The 27,453-nt window shown below is 39.7% G+C and overlaps 2 protein-coding genes across 2 annotated transcripts in view; both read left to right on the forward strand.

Annotated features, from left to right (window-relative positions):
* LOC146002207 (endoglucanase E-4-like) overlaps nt 1-27,453 on the forward strand; it is a 240,248-nt gene that overhangs the window by 166,720 nt on the left and 46,075 nt on the right. The window lies entirely within an intron of this gene.
* LOC146002514 (uncharacterized) lies at nt 9,569-26,546 on the forward strand. Its single transcript, XM_083140413.1, has 2 exons — nt 9,569-9,782; nt 20,293-26,546. Exons 1-2 carry the CDS (start codon nt 9,741-9,743, stop codon nt 26,074-26,076), a joined length of 5,826 nt encoding a protein of 1,941 aa, XP_082996539.1. The 5' UTR covers nt 9,569-9,740; the 3' UTR covers nt 26,077-26,546.

Here is a 27,453-nt window from a genome sequence, read left to right on the forward strand (position 1 = left end):
AGGGCTTGGAAGTAATACATGGTAAGTGACAGTTTGGTCATTATTGAGTTTCTTAAAGAGAAAATGTTAATAGAAGCTATACTGTAGATAAATTGTTTTCGTGTTGTGTTTACGAATTTCAGATTTGGCAAATACACGTGAAAATTGAAGAATGGCTTTTTTTATTTTGTAACTCACCCTCTGAGAGCACCTCAGACGTAGAATAAACCTTAGAGCATTCGATGATACAGTAAAACCTCGTTAATCCGGACTCCAATAAGCCGGGCTTTGCTTAATCCGGACAGCCAAAAGGTAAAAAAATTAAGAAGAAGTAGCAGAATTCAAGGTTTTAAATGTGGCTAGAAGTCAACAAGAGAACTTCCCAAAGAAAAGGCAGTCAAACACTGATGAAATTCTTTTTCCCGCAGACTTTGTACTGTACTGTATAGTGTATTTAAACGTATGTCCCTTTAAATACACCATAAGAAATACACTATCTGGCCATTCGTCACCGGACACCTGGAACGAGTACTTTAATCCGGTTTCAGGCGTCCGTCAGTATCGTGTGGGGCCACCTTTCGCAGCAAGTACAGCCACAACCCTCTGAGGAAGACTGTCCACCAAATTGCGATAGGTTTCGACGGGAATCCTGCTCCATTCCTCTTGCAAAGCGGCGAACAACTCTTTAGTGTTTTTTGGGGGGTGTGGCCTGGCTCTCAACCGGCGCTCCAACTCGTCCCAAAGATGCTCATTCAGGTTGAGATCAGGACTTTGGGCGGGCCAATCAAGTTTTTGCACACCCATATCCTCGAACCACGTGTTGATCACACCTGCCGTATGACATGGGGCATTGTCGTGCTGAAACAGATAAGGACCACTACCGAATTGTGCCCACAATGTCGGTAGCGCAGAATTGTCCAGGATCGTTAGGTATGCATCTGCATTCATGTTTCCACGCACTAACACAAGGGGACCAAGACCATACCAGGAGAAGCATGACCACACCATGATGCTTCCACATGCCTTTGGTGGGGTGTCCGGTGACGAATGGCCAGATAGTGTATGTTTTGTTGCTATAAACGGAGATTTAATGCACTTTCTACTGTTCTTTTAGGTTATTTCAGTTACTCCGGACTTTCGTTAAACTGCCCAACTTATCCCCCCATTAGTCCGGATTAATGAGATTTTACTGTATATTGTAAGCATACACACTAAAGTTCAAATCACCAACCCTGAGACCTTCTGTAAACAAAATCACGTACATGCAGAAAGCATTGCAAACTCATAGAAGTAAAATAATCCACACGAAAATCCAGCGTTGTTACAGGATTCATTACGTAAGGTAAAACAACGGCCAATTTGTAGTATGGGATACGCTGCCGCAAATGACGTCTTACTTTAAACGCAATGCTCTTTCTTTTGTACTTATTGCTTCACCTTTATAGTTAACTCCTTGCACCAGTAATCATTACCCATAAATTTGGCTTCTTTCTTGCATGCGAATTGAATATATTTTACTTGCATTTTTTAGGCAAAATTATATAACATGGTAATGTATATTTCTAAGGCTTGATATAGAGTATTTGAAATTTGTTTGTAGATTTTATGTAAATTGTATCTTATGTAAATAAAATATATAATGGGTATAAACAGCCATATACAATGCTGTAAGTCCAATAAATATATTGATCATTATGATCAAAACAAGACAAAGAAAGGTTGACAAGCATCCTAATAACGATTTTTGTTCCGCCAAATATAGTGCACTTCGTAAAATAACTTGGTGACATGGCAAGATAAGTGTGAATATTTTGTAGGAATATGCATTCTAACTTTCAATGAGCTTAGAGATTTGTGTACATAATGATATTTTATAACATTGGTTATTTTCTAAAAATAATCATGCAAACAGCAAGGAAGAAGTGCCACTTTCAACATGGCGAGTTCTATGCGTGCGGGAAGGTCTCCGTGTTCAGTGATACATCGAATTGGTGAGACGGTTTGTTTACAGAAGGTCTCAGGGTTGGTGTTTTACACTTTAGAGTACTGCATTGAACCACTTTCGCTCGAAAATACTCGGATCTAATCCCCCACGCTCGAGCGTAATTCGCTCGAATATATAAAATATCAAATTTCATTTAAATGAAACAATAATCGTACAAATATATGTGTAAAAATCCGTCCTGGTAGTTCCAGCCCATAATAATCAATTCCTATGCTATGTATTGCTATGTGTTGTAAAGATGGACTAAATTGCATTTTAACATGGAGATGATGACTATTTTCACTTTAGTTTCAATCTCACTGCGTCTTTCAATACTACAGAAAAATTACGGTTACACGTGAACTACTGGATTTCGAGCGTATACTGATCGTTTAAATGTTCGAGCGTTATTCGCTCGAGCGAAAAAACTGTCCATTCCGTAAGCCGTCTAGCGTCATCCGTGCGAACTACTATTAGACGATCGAGTAACATTATAGTATAAGGGAAACGGATTTCTTCAAATTTACAGGAGAAAGTACTTACGGAAATCATTTTCTGTAGCGTTGTGGAAGTTCGTGAATGTAGTTTTGATCCATTTTAATGCGAATGCATGTTGTTTTCTGCGAAAATCTCTGTCCGACACGCTGTTTCTGCTGCCGCCATTTGCTTTCTGCACGAGAGCACAATATTCTGTGTGTTAAGATGACGCAACCCCATAGTCATTGTTTCAGCCTCGCCGTGTTTTCACTAGAACATGACTTATCGAGTATTTTTAATTATTATTTTTTACTATGCTTGCCTAACCTAACCTTACGGAAAATGGTTTTTGGGGCTAACGTCAATGGTTTGTGGGGATAACGTTAATGGTTTGTGAGGCTGACGTCAATGGTTTGCTACGTATTAGCATAATTTTAAATCCGGGCACGAAAGTAGGTATTTTCCGGTGAACGAGGTTTGCAACACTGCAAAAATCGACAAAACACTCGCACAACGCGTCCTGAACCAGTACGCTATCGCCAGCCGGGAACCTTGACAGGATCAAGACGTACGTACGCAGATCCTCGTGCAGTGGTTACACGTTCAACTAGTTCTCGCGATTTTGCTACCAAGTGATAGTGTAGTGAACAGGTATTGTATAGGAACACATACCGCGTGGTTTAATAGAACAGTGATACGCCATACCTTCAACCGGGTAGCCGACCCGAACGGCCATGGACGGGAACGAATCCCCGGACACCGACATGGACACAATAGATCAACCCTCATCGCCACCCAAGACTAACCACATAACACCCTCTCAGATAAGTGCGGACAAAAACACCCAAAAACGTCACCGGGATGAAATGGAGGAATCGATCCAGCCCGACAAAGTTCCCCGCGGAGACACTATTTCCGAAATTCAACCCAATCTTCCCGAATACTGGTACGACAAAGACATGCCGGGACCATATGTCGTCCTTCTGGACGGCATTGAGAAAAACGCGAAAAGACTTGCCGCAGGTAGCGTCGGAAACATTCTCAGGAAAAAAAATGTGATCGTGAACTTGGTAGAACAATGTGGTATCAATCGGGTCCGGGTAACATTCAAAACAGCAAGGGCTGCTAATAATTTCATGCTGCAGACTGCTTTGCATCGGGAAATGCTGGTTCAATCGCGGGTGCCACTTTCATTAGTTCGAAGGGAGGGTCTGGTATTTGGTATTGAACATGATACCTCCGAACAAGATGTATTGGAAGGTATAGAAAGCCCCATCAGAGTTCTCACAGTCAAACGCTTGCCGAAAAAGATCTGGCGAGAAGATGGGACTTTCGACCTCGTTCCAACAAAACTTTTCTGTGTTACCTTCCGCGGGAACCAAATACCTGATAAAATCATCATTAATAGCCAAATACACGAAGTAACACCTCGAACAAGAGCAGTTTTGCAATGTTCCCAATGTTGGCGTTATTCGCACCACCACAAACAGTGCCGTTCGAAACCCGTGTGTGCCAATTGTGCCAAAGATAAACATGAAGACCAGTGCGACAGTTCACCCTTGTGTATTAACTGCAAAGAACCCCATTCTTCTTTATCAAAAAATTGCCCCCGACGTAGACTTGAATCAGCCATACAAAACAAAATGGCTGAAGAAAACATTTCATACCACGAGGCAAAAAACAAACTACAAGGGATTTTTATTCCCAGCCCCACCAGGGAGGAAGTTCTCCGCCCAAGATTCACGGGTGCTAATTTCCCCCCATTACGTCTTCCAAGGTCGGAACGTTCGGTGGACAACACTAGACTTGACTTGCCCCATTCTACACAAACGGTCAATAACTATCAGATATTGAATCATACGCAATCGGTGCTCACAAGGGAAGAACCAGTATTAGAAAATACTTCCCCTCCTGATGCCATTAAACCGCCAAGGCGACCCAAAACATCCAAAACAAAAAGAAAAGACGACCATCAACCCCGCAAAACGTACAATAGCAAGAACTGGTATGATGATGATGAAGGGTTAATCATGACCTCCAGTCCCACCTCCGACACAGAAAGTAATTATTCCAAACCGATAGGACAAAATGCCCGGCCCGCTGCTTTGACAAGTAAGAGGGAGATAGATAGAGTGAATCCTATTCGGCCACCAACAAATGTGTTCTCGAATAACTCAACCCCAGAGCATATACCAATAGAGCACAACCTTATCTACAACTCGATTCTAGACATGATTCCCAATTTATGGGACGCGGTGCGGGAAACAGAAAACAAAAATCGTCGCATTCAACTCATCAAACAAATCCAATCTTTAACATCTAATCTCCTGGCTATCATAGAATCCACACATTGACAGAGCAAGGTTTTCGATGGATACCGGAAATGGAAACAATAGTACAATGGAATGTTAATAGCTTCTCCGCGAGAAAACTTGAATTACTAGACTTAATTGCCGAATATCAACCCCAAATTCTCTGTTTACAGGAAGTTAAAGGTACCAAACGCGAAAAATATCGTCTTGCGCATTATAATCTATACGGTACACCAACAACTAATAGGGGAACGGTAATATTCGTACACGAAAAAATTCAACATACAGAAGTCCGGATTCCGCATGACATAAGATTAAAACAAGATTTCCAAGCAGAAATAGTAGCTATCCGCGTTTCTATCTTCCTACGAACATTCACAGTCATATCGATATACATCCCTTCCAATACTAACTCCCAACGCATACGAGCACGAGACCTTCAAGAAATGATACAACACGTTCCCGGACCTATTGCCCTTTTAGGTGACTTTAATGGACACCACTCAACGTGGGGGGACAAACATAACGACAGACTAGGTAACGCAATTGACACATGGATCACTGAGAATAACCTCATTCTCTGTAACGATGGCACCCCCACCCATTACCCTCTGAACGGAAATAACCCATCCTGCATCGACCTGACGATAACGTCTCCGGAAATTTTCCCTCAGTTCGCGTGGTATAAAGACGCAGACTTACGGGGAAGCGATCACACACCCATTCTCTTGATCAGACGTCGTCACAATCTCCGACTCGCAGGCTTAGCTAACAGCCAGACACCCCCAGTACGGCGATGGAATAAAGCCTCCATTAACTGGGATGCGTTCAAAGCCACGTTCTCACGGATATACATGCCAATTTTATCATTCCGAAATATCAACCTAGTTTACTCCAATCTCATCGAAATGATTACGGTCGCTATGGACCACAGTGCTACTCGTACCCGCTTTAGTATCCCGGCCAGATATCCATCCATAAGTTGGTGGACGAGAGATTGCGAAACCATTAAAATCAGAAAACGACAACAACTCCGAAAATATGAACGACGCCACCTCCGAGAAAATTTGATTGAACTAAAACGCCTACAAGCGAAAGCGAAAAAAACTTACCTCCAGGCGAAGAGAGCAGCATGGCAAAACTTTTGCAATACATTAGATCGCAGCGATAGCATAAGCTCCATTTGGCACAAATTTAACTCCATTCGCAAACCCACCCAAAGTAAGGTGAAAACGCTAGACCGAACCTGGGAAAACGACTTCATATCTTTATTAACACCCCCCTCGGTTAGCTCGGGTTATAAACACGACGAAAGATTAAACGCAACATTCACAGATGACTTTCCCGCGGTGACCGCATTAGAACTCACAAATACCTTGGACTCCCTCAAAAATACCGCACCAGGATATGACGGCATTACATATGACGTACTTCGCCACTTGCCGGACGAAGGTATCCACCTCATTGTACAACTTTACAATGAAATATATCGCACCGGTATTATCCCCATAACCTGGAACAATCATGTCGTAATTCCTATCCTCAAACCATCCAAACCTCGCAACAACGCACAATCGTATCGACCCATAGTATTAATTCCGGTACTCACCAAACTTTTTGAAAAAACATTACAACGTCGAATAAACTGGACCGTGGAAAAGCAACAATTTTTCCCCCCAACACAAATGGGATTCAGGCTCAATCACGGCAGCCAAGATGCCGTATCCACTCTCACAGTAGCAATACAAAATAGTCAGATAACTAAGGACTATTGTTTTAGCCTGTTTACAGACATTGAGAAAGCCTATGATTCGGTTTACGTCCCAATACTATGCAATGTATTAGACAAATTATCAATACACCCTTCCGTTGCTAATATTATCTGGAATTTATATAATGAACGAAATCTTGTATTTTGGTTCGATGATCGAGTGGACGGGGCCAGAAAAGTACGAACCGGAATACCACAGGGGTCCCCCCTCAGCCCCCTACTATTCAATATATATACCCACCACATCCACCAATTAGATCTCGCTGACTTTAAAGTATTACAATACGCCGACGATTTATGTTGTTATAAACAAACTTCTGATGCCACTCAAGGCATACTTGCTCTAAAAAGGGCTATTACAGTACTTCGGGATAACCTCTGGAGTATAGGACTAACCTTCTCACCCTCCAAATCAAAAATCCTAATTTTCAATCACCGACAACCTTTAACTTATCCAAACAATATACCAAGTATCCAAAATATCCCTCTGGTAGACTCCTATAAATATCTCGGAGTTTTTTTTGACAGAAAACTAACGTGGAGACCCCACATTGAATACCTCAAAGTAAAAGGAAAAAAAATTATTAACATATTACGAAGCATATCCACCACTAAGTGGGGGAGTCATCCATACATTATGCTCTTATTTTATAAAAATTGCTTTCGATCATTATACGATTACGCAGCCCCAGTATACGGTGGGGCAAACACAAAAACCCTAAACTCGTTAGATATCTTACAACGACAGGCTATACGAACGTGCCTCGGCCTAATGCCTTCCAGCCCAAACGTGAGTGTCTATCTCGAGAGTAATGAACAATCACTTACTCACAGACGAAAAAAACTCACGGTACAATTTTTACTCAAAACATGGGCTATACACCCCCACCCTTTCAATAGAGAATTTGCCATCCAAAGACAATGGGAGATAATAAAGCGTATAGATCACTCAACCCCCCGATATTATTTCCTATACTGCTATTTCATAGACACAGAGGCCTATCAGCTGTCATTTACCCACGACCACCCACTCATATATCAATTAAATATCCCCATAGAGCCAAATCTAGATATTCATTACGCCGACCGTGGTGAACATGGAAAATATCAAGAAAGATGGCCGGAGTCGACATTAATATACACGGATGGATCAAAAGATGATACCGCAGTAGGTTCTGCATTTTATATCCCGTCCCAGAACATAATTAGACAATTTAAATTACCTCCCGACGCGTCAATTTTTTCGGCGGAATGCTATGCAATATATAGAGCATTACTTCATATCCTCGCGTCGGGCCTGCCACAATGTCTTATACTGACCGACGCCTTGAGCGTACCCCAAACGTTGTCAAGAGCAGGCACTGCAGCCTATAAACTTACGATTTTCCCATATCTTATTCAAAGTGCAGCGTTACGGCTCCGAAAACGGGGACAAGAAGTGACCTTTACCTACATCAAGGCACATTCCAATCAAAACAAATCTCACGACTTCGTAGACATCTACGCAAAGCAAGCTCGGACACTCGAACACGTAACCCCCTTACGCTTGCCTTACACAGACTTGCTCCCTCGCGTAAAAATGAAAATCCAACACGAATGGGATGAATGGTGTGCACACGAATTACAAAACACAACCACCTATAAGTGGAACACGCACATCGGCACAAAACAACCTTGGTATCAATCTTTGAAAATGCCTCGGGCCGTGATTGTGTTCACCTTGAGAATGCGCACGGGTCACGTTCTGGTGAATCAACATTTGGCAAGGATAAATGCGGTACCTATAACTTCCTGTCAATGCGGAGAACCCAGCCAAACAATAACTCATCTGTTTTTCCAATGCCCCTTACGACAAGCCCATCGGGAACAGTTGTATCAAACCCTACTTCGACTAGCTGTTCCATTTCCGGCGTCAATCCCAACCCTGATAAGTCAGCCCCGAGCTCCCATCATGTGGACGCTATATAGCTTCGCACGAAAACACATCATCTCAATGTAAACAAAAACAATAAGGAAGATCACAGTGTAACATACCTAACAGGATACCCTCCCATAGTGAAAATCACGAGTGAAAGTGAAAGTGTATTGTGCAGGTGCCATAAGGAACAACGACAGGAGACAAGAAGAAGTCGAATCAAATCAAGCGGTCCCGATGGCTAGAAACCGCAAAGGATAGGCGGTGTGAGCCACGATAAAGCAAGCAAGCAAGCAAGCTATATCCAGCCATAATGTGTTACAGAATCGAAATAACAAGTAACAGTAAGTACTCGGAAATGTAAGAAATAGACATTATCTTAGTTAGAAATGCATTATTTCACCTTAGGAAATGTTCCGCATTCCAAAATAGTACGTTAGCAATGTAAAAATATGCGAAATATATTATTTATAGGCGTTTCCCTTATACTATAATAGTACCGACGATCGAACATAAACGCATCGATGCAGCACTCTAAATACACACTAAACACTACCGAGGCAAATACAACTTGCACCGATGTTAGTTCCATATAATCTGCACTTAAAAAGAAAACGCGGAATCGGGAATTAACATTAATCTTGAAAAAAATATATATTTGATTACACTACAGAAACCTTACATGTTATTCAGCTTACCTCAACCTTTCTAATAAACAACTAACATCTCCTGGGAACAGGAATGAAACTTTCATGTTAGTCAATAACCATTCAACATAATAAGATAATTGCGTCACAACAGAATTGACGTCAGAATATGTCAAATGTATTGCTTTTAAATTTAACATTTTAAACTTCGCACTGGGGGCGTAACAGTATGCTACACCACAAATTAGTAACTTTCGTAGTATATGTTAAACATTAAAGACGAAACTATTTTAAAATATTTACTTTCGCATTGAAGAAGCAGCAACATTTAAAGATATCATCTGTGTAACAAAGGCAGTGTTGATATTTGCTAATATGAACAAAAGGAATGTTTACAATATTTGAAAAACAACCCAGAACAACAGTGCAAACTAATGAAAACAAAGATAAAGCTCCACGAAATAATATTTTCGCAATCTAACATCCTGAATACGGTCAAAGAAGATTCCTATGCAAGGATCAGCATATTTCTGCAAGTGACACAGAAGAATTGTCTCACAATTTTCATATGTACTATTGAAAATAATGACGCTAACAAAAACAGCCAAAAATATACACATAGCATGACGTTTTGGTTCGAAGAACAAGAAGCGATATGTGGAAGTATGCTGTCGTTATTCTTCTCATAAACACACAGGTAAGGAATATTCATAAATACGTAGATTTAAATTATAATTCGAATCGATACGTAAACATATGAGCTCTTTGTTTTAAATGTATAAGTCCACTTTATGTACAGAGAGGCTAGTCGGGACAGGACCTACAGTTTAAAGTGGGATCCGAACCACTACGTGCCTCCACCTGGTACCGAACCTGGGACCCCTTGATTACAAGGCGACAACGTTACTGTAAACATCCTAGCCGTAGTGGTTAAGTTGTTAGGGAATCTGACTGCCACGTAGGAAGGGTTCAGTTCCCGGTGTGGGTAATCGCAGTTGGGAATTTTCAGTCATTGTCTCTGAAAACGACCTTTGTGTGGTGCTGATCACATCCCCTTAACTATGGCCGAGATCTAGAATGTGCAGGGCTTTGCCTCCACACCTCCCAATGTGCCATCTTAGCATGCACATCATTATTTCTCTTCTTTCGTAAACATGTGTACAATCATGAGCATTTCTGGGTTGTAGTAATCGTATTGAAAGTCAATGAAATTGTTACAGTCTAGGCGTATGCAAGATCTGTTGTTTAGCAACTATTGATTTCATCGTGGAAGCAATCTAAAGGTAAAGGTAAAGTGTTCCCCTGTGCATAGCACCACGCCATGAAGGCGTATAGGGGGTGTGGGGGTAACGCCCCACACTTTCTTGATCCGGTCGTGAGTGGGGGTGATGTGATCAGCATCACGCCCCTGACCGCCTTTACCCCCCAGGGTTTCCCCCAGGTACCCATGTTATTCGACGCTGGGTAGGCGCCGGGGCCGCTTCCACCGTTAGAAAAGTTCCCGGATTTGAACCGGCCGGGGAAGCAATCTAAGCGTTGATAATTCAGTTTTTGAACTTTTAAAACCTATTTTGCTTTCCGAACCATCTTAATGCGACAGTTTCAAAATTACAGTGCTGCAAAGTGTACTGTGTTTAGAGGGGCCAATTGTTGCAGTATGTATTTGGCATTTTTCTTAATTTAACTCTCCTTTCTGCCTGTTCATGCTAATCCCGACAATCAGGATGAATGGTGATTTGATGAAATTGATGAAATTGATGAAGAGGCACAAAGAAACACTCATGCTTAGGTCGAACTCCAACCTGGAAAGTATATCCACACAGTGAAAGGATTGTTCTTGGAAATTGAAAATTTGCTAGATGCATTTAAGCAGCCTACTGCTTCGGTAGTGAATTTGAGCAAAATCGGCCAACGGATTAACCTGCAGAGGGAGGATTACAACGTAAAAATATATACAAATACAGATATATATTTAATAATCATTTGGCCGGCTCTGTATATGCCCTGCTGTCTATTAGTCTCTGTCGCCACAACCCTCCCTTCCATTCATCCAGTGGCGCAACCACAGAGGGGGCAGTTGGCATCGCCCCTTCCAACCTTCGACGAAAGTCAATTCTAAAAGGGGTAAGGGGGTCAAACATTGGCGGCCAAGGGCACGTGCAGGAAACGTAAGGTTCACCAAAATCCGTCACCCACCAAAAGTTATGGTCATTCTGGCATACGATTGCCAATGTGTTATGGTGTGCCATCCAGTGCGTGAGGGGTACACTGTAAATGCAGCGTATTACACTTTATTTTTGGAGTCACATTTGCGCCGTGCAGTACGGACCAAACGTCCAGAACTTTTGGACAACGTCATTATCCTACACGATAACGCGACAGCTCACACGGCGGACACTGTTAGGCGTCGCTTACAGAGGTGGAAGGTTCTTCCACACCCGCCTTACTCTCCTGATCTAAGTCCATGTGACTATGAACTGGCAACGAACAGTGGATAACCTGAGTGAATACTTTGAAGGTTGTTAAACAGTGTAGTCTTGTGTACTTGTTGTTCATGTCATAATAAAACACTGTTGTCTAACGTCCTGTGTTCTGCCTCTTCACTACGAGCAGTGGCGACTCGTGGTCTGGCTCTATGGGTGTGCACTTCAGTCTATCGTCCAGAAGTGTTATATCACCCCTGTGAAATACTCACACCCGTTTTGCGTACATAATGAAGCTTAATATATTGGCAACCCAAGTTTTGATCACCTTTCACTGAAAATGGGGCTTTTTTTCACACGAATTTTTTTAAAACTTTCAAATATTTCGGAAATTATCCAGCCAATCACGAGAAGAGCGATGTTATTGTGCAGTATGTAATTCAGCATTCGATAACCTGACAAAATAACTCAAAACATAGAAATGCCGATCTACAATATCAATACTATTGTCGATTTGCAAAATATTTCGTAAAAACTTTCTCCCCGGCTCTGCTGATATTAATGAATAACGAGAATAATAACATTGGCGTACACCAAAGAAGCAGATCCAACTACCCCATCGAGGAAATCAGTTGTAATCCATCTAGCTGTTGTTTATTTCTAATGACACACTGATCAAACCAAGCAAATCAAGCGAAATGAAGAGAATAATAAATGTTAAAGCAAATAACAGTACTCACTAAGTTCACACTGCCCTGCTTCGTAATCGTACTTCTGAATTTTCCTTCTCTTCCGCCGTATCCATATATTACTGCAATTGCTACAGGCTTTGTAGCTAACGTCCCTCCAAAAATTCAAAAACGTTAAATATTAAGTCTCTGCTTTCGCTATGTACAGTTTCCCTATTCATCATGAAATCAAACACTTTGCACTGAAACAGGAACGACGTTTTGACAGCGTTAAATAATTTTGTAATGCAGTAACAGCCACACAATGCAAAACAGCTGACTATTTGATGCAAGCTCCCTCCCCGCGGGATGATAATTTGACTACTGCGTCACAAACGCCGTTTATTTTGACCAAGATGCACGAAGCAAAGTCATGCTTAAAACACCCGTTTTGGTTTCAGTTGCCCCCCTCTTCTCCTTTTCTTCCCCTGTTATGCTCGGGACAATATACATCGAAATTTCCCTTTCGTAAAAAAATCCCTCAATTTGCGATGATGTATGGGTTGCATCGACTACGTCACACGATCTCCAATGGAATGGGTTTGCAACACTACATTTGCTCGCACACAGATCGCTGCGTTCACAGCCTTCCTAAATTATGCAACCTCCCCTCAAACGGCGCTCAAGCCAAAACACCCAATCAGCGTCCTCTACGCGACTGCTGCAACAGCGTCATAGCGAGCGAAACTACCATTGTGTTCCAGCCCCGATCGCGGCCTGCTCTACGAGGGTTGATATCACGGATCACAGACTTCTCCACCATCTCTCTTGGTGGAGCGGCGTGAGACCACTTGACGTTTCGAAGGAGATAGAGTTCAATAAATAAGTATAATAATAATGATTTGCATTACAGATTTATTTGGGTGTGCACCTGCGAATGTGCGAATAGGCAGAAGCCGCTACTGACTACGAGACTCTCCTGCATCCATTCAGACTTCATCTGGTGGCTTCATTCGAGGGTACATTCCATACAGTTTCAAACGTATATCTTAGATTTTTCCTGTTGTCATCTGTTCGCGAGGGAAAAAAAAATATTTGCCATGATTTATGACTTAACACTGGTATTAACATATTTGAGAATAGTATGACGTGAAACGGTTGTTTGAGTAAGCATTGAGGTAATTGGATTCCTGAAATTATATGAAGTAAGCCACAGTATGGAGAAGAAAACGTAACAAAAATATATTCTGTAAATTGATTGATTGATTGATTTGCTTTATTTTACTTCGCTCATTGTGCCACTTTTGGTTATTTGCGAAGATGGGGATGAGTGATGATATACTGAAATTAATGAATGGACACTCACATCGATGCCCAAGCCAGGATTCGAATCCGGGACCCCTGGTGTCGTAGCGCAATGTGCTACCCACTCCGTCCTAGGGGCCGGCAATATATAGTATGTAAATTCAATGCATGAATTTTAAATTGGTTTATTTTTCAAATTGTATTTTCGTTATTTAGCGTCACTTTTCTGCCTCTCTTTGCTTATCGCGACAGATGAGGATGAGCAGATGAAATTGAACTTGATGTAAGGACACTCACAAAGAACACCCATGGTGAGGTGAAGAATCGATCCCGGCCACTTCGGTCAAGAGATCAAAAGTCAATCACTTAACGCGCTTATTATTTTTTTTTTTTAAAAGAATCATATATTCCTTTATGCTTTCTGTTTCTCATTTCCACTCTTCAATCTTCAATTGGATAAACACACGTTATTAACTCCTTAACAAATGTGAATATACTGTTCTTCCACTCAAAAGTCATGCGTAAATATATTTCATAGCTCCCTGTTATTAAGGAGATATTGCACGTGACCGAACTTGTAAGTTCACTATGCATTGGTATATAATATGTTTGAATTCTCATATTATGATTTTTATTTATTTTATTTATTTATTTATTTTCCTCCAACAGAGAGAATCTCCAATTACAAGAAAGCTTACATATATTATATTCAAATAATAAACATATAACAGTGTAGAGTACATATAAACATACACACACAAAAACGCATTTCTACACACAAGATAATAAGTGAAGTACTGAAGGAAGAGAACATATATCCATCCATATACACATATATTCATTGTTCAGAACATAGCCTTCACATAGTATTGAACGGAAAAAAATAATTTAAAAAATTGCATATACAATGACATACATAGTCACCATAGATACAAGAGAAGAGTAAGGAAAATAGAAGGTAAAATAATTTCAGAATAATGTTAAATAATGCACGGTAGAATGGATTCACATATATCACATATGTAAACGGTGATCCGTAAAGAACGCCGGATTTGAAAAGGACGCCATATTATATTTTGTTTGGTTGGCAGCATTGTTTGTGCGATTGTTGTTATCAGTTATCATTGAGGTTTTATGTTGATAAGCATTTCAGTTGTTCTACTGTTTGTGTGTGTTGTTAATGCCATGGAAAGGTACAGTAAGAAACAGCGAGTTTTGATTGTCAAAACGCACTACAAGAATAGTGAAAGTTTCGCGGTGACTGTTCGGAAATTCCGGACGATACTTGGTCACCTTCATGCACCGAACGAATCAACTTTTCGTAGGTTGATCAAGAAATTTGAAGAAACTGGATCAACACAAGACATCAAAAGCCCTGGACGCCCTCGAAGTCACCGGAGTGAAGCAAACGTTGCTCTTGTGCGTGACTCTGTTGCTGTGAGTCCTGCAAAATCGTATCGCCGTCGTGCTCAAGAACTGCATAAGGCGACAACAACAATGCAAAGAATCTCGACGAAAGATCTGCACTTGCACGCATACAAAGTGCAGTTAACGCAGGAACTGAAACCAGCGGATCATGGAAAACGACGGCAATTTGTTGACTGGATCTTTGAAAGGGAACAAGAGAACGAGGATTTCGCAAAGCGCATCATTTTCAGCGATGAACCACATTTTCAGCGATGAATCTCATTTTCATTTAAACGGGTTCGTAAAGAAGCAGAATTGCCGAATACGGGGATCTGAGAACCCAAGAGTGATTCAGGAAAAGGAAATGCATCCTCAGAGAGTTACGATTTGGTGTGGGATTTGGAGTGGCGGTTTGATCGGTCCATTCTTTTTTGAAGACGAAGAAGGAAATGCTCTGACAGTGAATGGAATTCGTTACCGTTCAATGCTAACTGATTTTCTTTGGCCTCGTTTGGATTAAATGAACATCAAAAATGTATGATTCCAACAACTTGCCTTGCCACACTTCAGGAGAAACAATCAATCTGCTGCGTGAGAAGTTCCCGGACAGAATAAACTCGTACACCAAGTCACAAGTTTACCAGAACACACCCCGAAATGTGCTGGAACTTAAGCAAGAAATTCAACGTGTCGTCAACACACTTGATGGGGAAATGTATGATCGGGTCATGGTGAATTCACTGCACCGAGTGATTGCGTGTAGGGCTAGTAGGAGGGTCATATGCCAGATATTGTTTTCCATGTTTAAACCTTAATATCTCCTGAAGAGAATGGTATGTGTTTTGTGCTTTTCTTTTTCAAAAATAAATTTCATTGATAGCAACTTCAAATCCGGCGTTCTTTATGGATCACCCTTTATATCTAGTCTGTTTCAAAAATTGCTGCCGGCGCCGTGGCGGAGTGGTTAGCACATCGCGCCAGGAGTCCCGAGTTCGAGTCCTGGCCTGGGCATGGATATTTGTGAGTGTCCATTCATCAATTTTATCATATCATTCATCCCCATCTTTGAAAATTAGCCAAAAATTGGAAAAAAAGCGAAGTAAAATAAAGCAATTCAATCAATCAATGAAAAATTGGTTATAATGTTTAGAGATACAAGGAAAGTGGCAGATTGAAATCCAGATTTTCATGCGTTGTAAAAATATTATTATATGTAAGAGGGCTATTTTCTTTTTATTATTTTCTGAAAGCTTGGATATGTGTGCGGTTCACAACATGAAGTACTCAAGGCGCTGTGGATCTTATCTTCGTCAGTCAAGAGTCCACGTGGACTCTATACCCTTCAGAGAAGTAAGGTCAGCAACAACAGGAAAACTGTGGTTACTGCGTTGGTTACCTGGAACCGATTGCGATCAGCTACTCCAAATGAGAGCATCCCTACATGTGAGGACGTCACATGAGAACGACGCCAATGACTTGATAACAAGGACACCAGATACGATCAATCTTCTGTCCACGCATCCCTGACCTTCTAGACATCCTAAGAACGACATGAGGCAACATAAATAACACTGCCGGTGGTTGCTACGACCACACCCGAAGTCTATTAACACTATACGGCGCACGCTTTTAGAAGGGACATGAGTTCGGCCAATACCCAGCCAGTGCTACTGCGCTGTTGCCAAACTAACTGCTAGCGCAAGGGAAGGACAGAAAATTCGCGATGTGTCCATTATTTTGATAATTCATGCACAGTATATATGAGTACAATGACGTAATATAGTGAATATTTCTACACAGGATTATAATATCATATCACTGTAGCATATACGAGAAACCCATACCTGAAAGAAGCTTGAAGGAATTTATTCATCACCGCTCTCGTCGTCTTCCTCGGTCTCTGTGTCACTGATTTCACTCATTTCCGAGTCACTTTCCTGGAGGTTAATGATAATATTTTGCACCCTTGGAGCCTGTAGTACTGGTGCTAGGTTTTGAGAGTGACATTATTTAAAATAAAAGAACACACGGAACACACACTATTTCACGAAAGGGCTGTATTTAATCTTTTCCCAACCTGTTCTTCGTGGCGCACGAGTGAACGATAAGCGAATAATTTTACACCGGCCTTGCTACGAAAACGCTGAACTCAAACTGACCCAGGCTTTCAATGTTCGAGAACGCCCAGAACAATGAAGGGTCATTGTTTATATCGAGGCGAATTTAACACCCACAGTTTTCCCTAGACACAACAACTCAGCTGCGTCAACACGGTGGCAACGAAAAAAACAGGCTGAAGGAAATGAGAGGTGTTGTTTACCTTGTTTCGTCAAGGAACGATAACTCCGGCTGTAGGCGACGGAAATTCATGGGACTTGGACAGACAGGTTCAAAATGTCTTTCCCCATTTTATGATGAACCTTAAAGTGGCGAGTTTTATGAAAACTTCTTGCGCGTAAAAAAAATACAGAACACGGCTTTTAACTTCCGCGCCGCTGTCTCCTAACTGTACAACGTTGTACTCCTGCCATTGGCTGATCGCCACGCACACCCTCTGCGTGGCCCCTCCCGATATCGCTTCTAAAAGCGTGCGTCGTATAGTCGTAGAATTAGAGGTGTGGAAGTCGACAAACAGAGCTTACCCCCAGAGTATTTCTTTCCAGATTGTAAGTGATATATGTACCAAGTTTGGTTGAAATCGGTCCAGACGTTCGAGAGTTATGCCGGAACATACATACATACATACATTTTTATATATACAGAAGATCTTGTCATTGTTAACCATTACTTATGTGTCTAATTGTGTCTACAGGTTCTCCCACTTAGTATTAAGACTCTACCAATTAAACCAAGTGTCCTCTTTAACGGCTCTTATCCCAACCATCCGAGTTACGTTCTATAACGGTAGTTTCGGGGTTGCTCGAACCAACCGCTACAACACATCCACATTTTTCTTCTCTACACCTCATAGTTACTGAGAAACAGGAGGCTAAAAGTATCAGAATATTGCATTGATCGGTCATTGCCGAGGCCATGACAGTGGCCTGCAGTAGTTAACAGAGAAATTCAAATCTCAGAGTCAAATCGACATGTGACTGACTTTTTTCCTATAGTTCATACATATATGTATATTCTATTTAAAAAATTTTCATCAAGATTCATTTGCACTGAGAGCCAGAAAAAATTAATGTATTTTAAATAATGTTGATTTCTTTGTGTCACCCACCGTCTGACTATATTAAAATTGCATTATCACTCAAAGGAACTGAAGTTATCATGACAATTTCTTCTCAAATTGAAGCTTAAAGTATGTTCTAAAACGCTATAAAATAAAATTAGTTGCTTTTTACTGCTTCTATTAATAAATCTTCACTATACAAATTTTATATACTTTCATACGGGTTATTCCATGCCAAATCATCACAAAAAAATGAACATTTCAACCCGGCCATTTCAGATATTCATGAAATTTGTAAGGATGGTAGAAGACATGAAGTAACTTACATATGTAAAATTTTAGCCGTCAGTGATACACGGTATTCATACAGCAGGGTTGGCAACCTTATAACAAATGTAAAATTTAAGTGCTTACAAGGTCAAATAAAATAATTCATAACTTTGCTTTCAATCAGTATAACTTTCATCTTGGGCTTGTTTTGAAGCTCAGGAAGCAAGTTTTCATAACAGATATGTTTATGTGAAAATATTGAGACTTTCACTTGAAGGTCACATGATGTGACCTTTGACCTTGCACATATAAGCGTACATATGTTCAATTTTGTAGGAATAAAGTATGTTACACAGTTAAATGCAGTCCCTATTTGGTGTAAGTTTCATTTTGGGATTACTTTCGAAACTTATGCCTCATTCAATTAAAAACCGCATATACCAGTCAATGAAAGGGGGGGGGATATTAAGCTTTTAAATGACACCTAGCAGCTCTGGGTATGGTTTTCCGGTTTGATATGATTTGATTTAGTTTGTTTTACGTAGTTTTTCTGCCACTTTTGGATAATCGCAAAAAATGAGGGCTTTTGACCAATAAAAAAATTCTGAAAATTAAAAATTGTGTTTAACACCTTTCTACCTGCACCATATTAAAATTCCTTTACGATCGCACCACACGTTTTTTACTTATAGAATTTCAAAGACAGGGGTCTTTTGTAAAACTTAAAATTTTATACCTTTTTGTTCTCAGGACAATATAAAATATAGGACATACTCGAGAACAAAATGGATACCATAGCTTATCGTAGAATTGAATACGCTAAATTTTGATGTAACTAGTCTTCATGTAGGAGTTTTGGTTCCTTTTTAATTGGAGTCCAAACTCGAGTACCCATAATTTTTAATCCGATAGTAAATCAGATTTCTGCATTAAAAAGTTTAGTATTTATCACGTTTGTTTGCTTATTTTTCAATGTGGGTCATTAGTGCAAGAATAACCTCTAACCTTTATTTGGTAATTATATCCTTCATTTCAGAAACAAATTTTACCAGAATAACTTTCTGAAATTGAAAAAGTAAATGGTGGTTTCCATACAAAGAATATCTAAATATCTGGATTATTCGTTGCATCCCAAACGGATATCGGATAATTTGAAATCCGGACATACAGATTTTGTGGCTATCTTTAATTTCAATATGATTTACACCATAATTTTATTAACTCTTTGCATAAAATCATTAATGGCAAAATTAAAACCGAATTCCTAGTCAACCAATTTCATCTACGTACGAGTACCCGCACGGCCAACCCGCAACATAAAGCTCTTTCACATTCCCATCACAAGGCCCTCTCTCCTACAGCGGTCTCTTTACTATAGGCTCCCCCACTTATATAATATTGTAAATATTGATATTTTACTGTCGGAACGCAGTTTCAGACAATCGCAAAGAATGTACGTGTAACATTTTTCCTCCTCTGCCATCTTGTACTATCTTGTCTTGTTGTTGTTATTTTTATTATTTTTATTCTTGTTATAGTTTCAGTAAAAAATGGTCTTCAGTACTGTATCTGAAACTTTAAGTAAATAAATAATGAAGACGCTCTAGAAGTAAGCCTCCACCACGTATCAATTTAACGGAATCCTGCCTTCTAGTACTGTAGCGACAGGATATCTGGGTCTCGGAAAATCTACGAACTACAGGCTTCGCCGTGGCTTGACACTCGACATTGCTTCCAGGCCTGAGCTAAAATCATGGGGTGGATAAGTAACTTTCTCCTATCGATACTTAGAAGGTGAAACTAAATCTAGGAACACCTAATTTCATCACCCAAAATTACTGCTCCTAATTAGGGAAGTGCATGTCTCTTAAAACTCTGATTAAATCTAACCTCACTGAATAATAGTATCCTATGCTTTGTCTGTTATTTTCATTGTATTTTCCTTTCATTTTACAGTGCTTCGTCGAAGGAAGACGGTTCCATAATGTGCGAATGTCTTCTGACAATCTTGACAACTCACTATCGATGATCTCGGAGGACATACGGGTCAGATATGCTACCACCAGGAAGCCTTCCTATAATGTAAAGTTCCAGTTATCAACCCAGAACAACTTCAGAGAGAACAGTGCCATACTGAAAGACAGAAGTAATGGTGGTAAACAGAATAGAGGTGAAATGCTGGACTTCATCTTGTCGCTTTTACAGGACGGAAATATCAAGAGGGACCTCGCAATTCGTCAATCTAGAAAGTCTAAGACTGACTATGCAGATAATAAGATTACTAACAGGGACGTAGACTTCCAAGATCTTGAAGGTGTCTCTGGAGTATACGATGAACATGATGCGGTACCCCAATACAGACAATTTACATATCCCACAAAAGACTACACATATTCCCAGGACATGCCTAGCACACACACACCTTTCTTGAGTTCCAAATACCGTTCCATTCTAATAGAGGACTCCTCACCGTCAACCTTTCCTTCATTGAAATCTAAGCAAACAAAAGATATGGATAGTGAACGTACTTTCGAGTCCATATCCACACTGAAATCAAATTTTGCGAATAGTGGATATAAGTTAGGTAATATTGACCAAGAAGAAGAAGAAATACCATCACAAGTTGATTCAAGCAGTGAAATTGACCATATGTTGAACACATTAGATGACAACTCGGAATATGATGATATATATCCATTCAGATCATTTGACGAAGAAGAATACCATGTCAGAAATCCTCGTTTTGTAGCGTATAAGCCTGTACAATACGGCGAAGTCTCAGATATGTACTCACCTTACAACGCATACGAAGATGAAATAAGTTATATGTGGCCAGATTATCATGAACGTCTTCGACAACCTGTCCGAAGACAAGGTTGGTCACGAAACGATGCTGATATTCTAATTGGTTCTAATAACTTCGATAGGAACGTCATCCGCTTAGGATCAAATTTAAGGCCTCCTTACAAGAAGAAAAAATATAATAGGTTGACAAGAAGGCACCAACTCAATAATGTGGATGACGACGATATCCTGTACAAACTCAAAAGAACTAAACCAGCACTGAAACTGAAGCAAACTGTTAAAGATGACTCCAAGCTCATACATATAAATTCCCGAAAGCGATCGAAACCTCGTCTACCTATTGTAATTCAAGTTTCTGTGGTTGACAATGGAGACACTAAAAAGGAGCAGAACCGACACACCAAAAATAAATATCGGGAAAGAAATTACCGTACAAGCTTTTTGAAACAACCAAAAAGAGATCCACCACAAGGAAAGACAGAAAGAAAGAGTGAAATGCAAGACGGAATATCGAAATCTTCTAAAAACGGTACTCCTTATAATGTTATAAAAAATGAGAGTAAATCAGGGAGTAACAACGGAACAAATTCAACGGGTTCGTCTACAAGTGGCATAGATGGGAAGACAAATGGCACATTAGTGAGTCCAGACAATGAAAATGCCCCAAATACTGCAAGGCCTGAAACTTCTTCAAATGGTACGGCAGAAGAAGTGAAGAGCGATAATCAAACAGCTAAAAATGCAAGTGAGAATACAGATGGAATGAGAACCCATCAAGAATCCAGATCAAGGAAGTCTTTAAGAAGATTGAAAAAGTACAATATGGGACCGGAGGATGAAGACAGCAGTATTCAGAAAGAAGATAAAAATCCTAATGAATACGATTCCGAGGAAAATAGTGAAGAAGAGAACGAAGCAAGTAAAGAAGACGAAAGTGACGAGGAGGATTATTACTATGAGAATTACAAGAAGCCCAAGAAATATAGACAAAATATGATCTTGCGCCCAAAGGACAATTATCAAATGAGGGAGAAGCCACAGTGGAAATCACGACCATTCAATAAAGATGACGATGACTATGATGATGATGATGATGATGATGATGATGATGACGACGACGACGACGACGAGAGCATCGAAAGTGAGAGCTACGAAGAATTTGAAAATGAATCTTCAACAGGTAGAAGTAAGAAGGTGCCTGGAATAACTGTCGCTGAAGATGTCGAACAGGCTTCAACCGGCACAATAAAAGGTGGTGTTAATTCCCAACGAACCAACGACACTACAGAAGGTAACCAAACATCAAGTAACTCTAGTATAGATTTATCGAGTAAGAATCCAGAGATAACAAGCAATGGTAACGACAATGATGAAGCTAAAATGAGAAGCAGAAAGTCAGGAGAAAAGAGGACACATGATCCAATAGAAAACCGCAATGAGAAAGATAAAATCGACCCAAAAAGTAATCAAGGGAATCCCAAAACTAAATCTGACCAACATGATGATAGTAGTAATTCCAGAAGTCTAGATGACAACAGTCAAGGAAAGGATAACAGTGGAAAGCATGGTAGCAATCCATCTGAGGATAGTAAAAGTAAAAAACTTGAGAAAGTTCAAGATGCACTTCCTAAGACCTACAGTAGGCATAACCCTGGTACAAACAGAGGTCGTTCATATAAAGACAGAAGTGACGAAGATAACAGCAATGAAGAAGATGACAGAGAAAATGAAAGACCTATGAAGCCGTTTAAGGGAAAGACCAAATCTCAAGCAGGTAAAATGACTAGACCAAAGTTGAAAATAGTCGACGAAACAGATAGCAGTGAAGAGGATGATGTTGAAGTAAAGAAAGTTAAACCAGTCAAATATTATTCAAGAACAAGAGGAACCGGCAGAAGAAAGCCCATGAGACGAAAATATAATGGTGAAAAACCTAAGAAAGGACGAAGAATGAGACATAAGCCTGAACGATCAAGACGCCCAACTCATAGAAAAATGCCCATAAGAAAGAATTCTAGGTCAAGAGGGATACAGAATGGTGGCCATGGACTGAAGACTTTAGACATGCTAACAGAAAATAGCTATGAAGATACGCAGGAGGACAAGCCAGAAAACGTAACAGTTAAAACGGCAAAAGAGCAAAATGTTGAGAAAGTCAAAACTCCTGAAGAAAATATAGGTAAAAATCAGAAAAAGGGTATCCGTATCGAAGAAAATAATATGACAGTTACTACACCGAAAGGAATTACTAACAATACTAAGATTATCGAGCCAGTTGCAAGGGATGTGCAACATGAGGAATCGACGACATTTAAACAAGAAAACATTTTGAGAGTAATACCAACAAGAAACTTAGGAAATACAGCAAAAATTGTAGAATCACAGGTAGCTCAGTCATTACAAATTCCTTCTCCAACAGAATCAGAGGCAAAGTTTGAAAGGAACGTGGACGTAATAAATAAAGCAGATAATATCATGAGGGTAATGCCTACAAGTAACACAAACATTCCTTCAAGAATTGAGCAACCACAGATAGATCAGACGAATCAAAAAAGTGACGGAACAGAAGAAATGGCAAAGAATGAGCGGAACACGGAAATAATAGCTAAATCAGAACATGCCATGAAAATATTACCAACAAGCACCATGAGAGTTCCTGTAAGCAATGAACAATCACAAATATTTCCGACCAATCAAAATTCTCGTCAAACAGCATTAACGCCAAAGAATGGAGAGAATGTGGAAATGAAAACTGAATCTCCGACAAGTATCATAAGAGGTCCTGAAATAAATGAACAACCACTGGCAACTCAGGAATATGAAAATCCTCTTCGAACTGAACCAAAGGCAAGCGCTGAGCGGAATGTGGAAATAATAACTAAACCGGAAAATATTATGAGAATAATGCCAACAAGTACAAAAGCAATTCCTATTAAAAGTGATCAACCACCCATAGATGTAAGCAATCAAAATCCTTCTCGTACAGAAGCTCTAACAACAAACGCTGCTCCAATGCCAGAATTTCCAACAATATTAATTCCTAAAACAGCTGATCATGAGGACCCAAATACCCCACCCACGTTGGAAACGTCTATGGTTATGCCGGTGAAAATGCCACTTGGTATTGTCATCCCAGTTCCCGGACAATCAGTGGGAAGGACCGCACCCATAAAATTAATCGACATGCGAAATATGGATACAGATGAAATTATACCATCTCCCATTAATATTGATACAAATTTGAATTATATGATTGGTATGAAAGGCGGGAATCCCATCTACAGTGAAGGTGACAAGGAAACAAACAGTGAAATCATGCATCCAGAAGATATTGGCATAGAGACTCTAAGACGTCCAGATATATTACCTGAAGCAACTACGGAGACATCCAAGTCCATAACACATGATATACTACAAGCACAACCGGAAGAGGACAATGTCAGCGATAATGAAGAAACTGAAAGTACTGTACTAGAACGTACCACTTATACAATTGGACTGAAAACAACTGAAACTACTCCGATTAAAAATATGAAACCTGATGAAACTACTGAAAAAGACGCCATGAAACTATTTATACCAGAAGTGCCAGTCACACAAGTATCACCAGCTGAAGGTAAATTGCGCAAAACTGATGCAAAAACAACTACTCAAACACCAGTACCCACCAAGACAAAGAAACCAAAGAAGCCAGTGAGAGTTAGTGTGACTGTTTTAGTAAACCGAACAGAGAAAACAAACGACTCATACGAACCAGAAATAGCCATTACACCTGTAGAAAATACAAAGAATGCATCACTAGCTATGACTGTGCATGTTCTATTAAACAAGACAGAAAAATCGAATAAATCAGAAAACATTCCTGCTTCAGTCGATACTAGCAACATTTCTGACGATGCAGAATTGATATCGCCAGGAAATAATAGCCCAAGTAAAGAAGAATTTACGATTACACCACATCCAGTCCTAACAGCTCTAAATAATGTAGCTAGGCAAGCACAAATAATGACAGGATCATTACCCCAGTCTGAAACATCAAAAGACATGCTTCCAAATGTTCCAGGGTATATAAGTAATCCTCTTTTCGATACACAGAGTTTATCACCAACGTTACCAAATGTGCAAGGGATAACAAGTTCACTACGTCTAACAGGAAGTCAGTACCACATGGATGACGAATCACGTCCTGAGACGAATGATGAAGATGAAGAAACAGACGGATCAGAAGTCGAAATGGACGATGAGGCAATGGTAGCTGATGATTTAGTAGCTTCAACAGATGCAGAAACGGTGGACGAGATGTATGATGCGATAATTGAGGACACAAGCAAGCCTGTACCACTTCTAAAACCACACGTGAACTTCATCATGGATTCAACTCTGGCTAAAGCAGTGAGAAATACTTCCAGAGCTAACAACGGTCTTAGAAGTATGGTTCCAAATGTTGAAAATACTGTAAACTCTATTATTCAGTTAATGCAAAATCAATCTGAAAGGACTGATGAAACAAACGACAGTATAAAGATTCCCGACATCGAATCTATACAAAACCCAACCATGATGAATCTGGAGGCAATGCACAATGAAACAAAGGCTTTATTTTCTCCACAACAGATACAAGAATATGGTGAAAGAACAGACGAAGAAGTGCCTGACTCAACTGAAAATACAACTCGAACTCCAACCTTAAGAAATGAAGACATAACAATGCGTTCAAATGATACAATGTATGATCATAATGAAAATCTTACTCTATCTGATTACGTCGACAATTTAGAATATGAAGAGACGACAACAGTTCCGATAGAAGAATATTTAATACCAGACGGCACACAACACACAACAGTAAAACGAATGGTACCGTCAGATATTGAAAAGGAAGTAAATAATGAATCATATGAGTACAGTGAGGAAACAGACAGTTGGGAAAAATAGACATATTACGCCCAAATGCACATACCACACATTTTATTACAATCTTAATATATACATAATGATGTGTACGTACACGACACTTAGTACTAACATCTAATTTGGTGAAGAATTTGGTTGTTAACTTTCACCAGAACAACATTCTTGTTAATTACAATAGTTATTTACTAATATCGTTTCCGAAATAATAGCAATGTTATTTCTCATACGATAGCTAGAAATACTATCATTGATTGACAATTGTTAAATTTTCAGTTCAAAAACACTAACTCGTACTAACTAAATGCCTGCATAGATGAAATTAACAAAACTATGAATTAAAAGTCCATTTCGTTCTGGTTGTTCAGAATAACATACATTGGTCCGAAAAATTACTTCCAACTGTAAAAATTGTTATATTGTACTTTTTGTTCTTCGTAATGACTTTTTATTTCTACAATGTAAATAAACGCAAAATGCATGAATCAGAGGAAGTAGTGTAGTATAATGACTATTTGGTAAACTATAATTCCTATTCTGTACAGAAAAAAATACCCATAGACAGTGCTTAGTATCCCAGTCACTGTTGCTCCAACAAAATAAATGATTAATAATATATTTATTTAATAATACATTACATATTTAATTATTCTTACAATGAAGAACACGTTTGAATATAAAGTGTGTCCCAAAAAGAACGCCGGATTTAAATTCTACCATTGTCATCTTGTTGTTGGGTTGGTGGCACTGTTTTTATATATTTAAGTACTGTTGTCTTTTAAGTACTGTGTAGATGTTAAACACTTGTTGTTCCAGCAGGATGGTGCTCTGCCACACCTCCCACGAGATGATTGCCTTGCTGCAAGACAAATTTCCGTACCGTGTCATTTCGCGCAAAGGAGACCAGAACTGGCCAGTGAGGTCATATGACCTGACACCAGCGACTTCTTCCTCTTGGGGTACGTGAAATCGCAGATTTATGAAAACAATCCCCACCATAACTCAAGGAGGAAATTCGACAAGGAAGTCTGTGTAAGAGTCATCAGCAATTTTATCGATAGAGTGACTACATGCAGAGCATGACAGATATTGTTTTTCATACTTAACTGGCAGTACCCTTTGTAACGATGTACAAATATATGTTATTTCATGAAAATAAAAGATTTATTTCATATGATTAAATCCGGTGTTCTATTTGGGACGCCCTTTATGTTAACAAGGAAAAATGGGACATCACGACCACAGTTCCCAAAAGGTTGGTAGAGGAATTAAAAAGAATGGACTGTCGCGTCTAATTGTGGCATCTGGTAGCTCTGCAACAATTCATTTAAGCATGGACAAAATCGAAATTTTTGCAGAATCTGAAAAATCGTCGATGATATTTTTGTTAAAGAGGGGGCT

Source organism: Lepisma saccharinum, chromosome 18 (genome assembly GCF_977018435.1).
Source record: "Lepisma saccharinum chromosome 18, izLepSacc3.1, whole genome shotgun sequence".
NCBI classification, from domain to species: Eukaryota; Metazoa; Arthropoda; class Insecta; order Zygentoma; family Lepismatidae; genus Lepisma; species Lepisma saccharinum.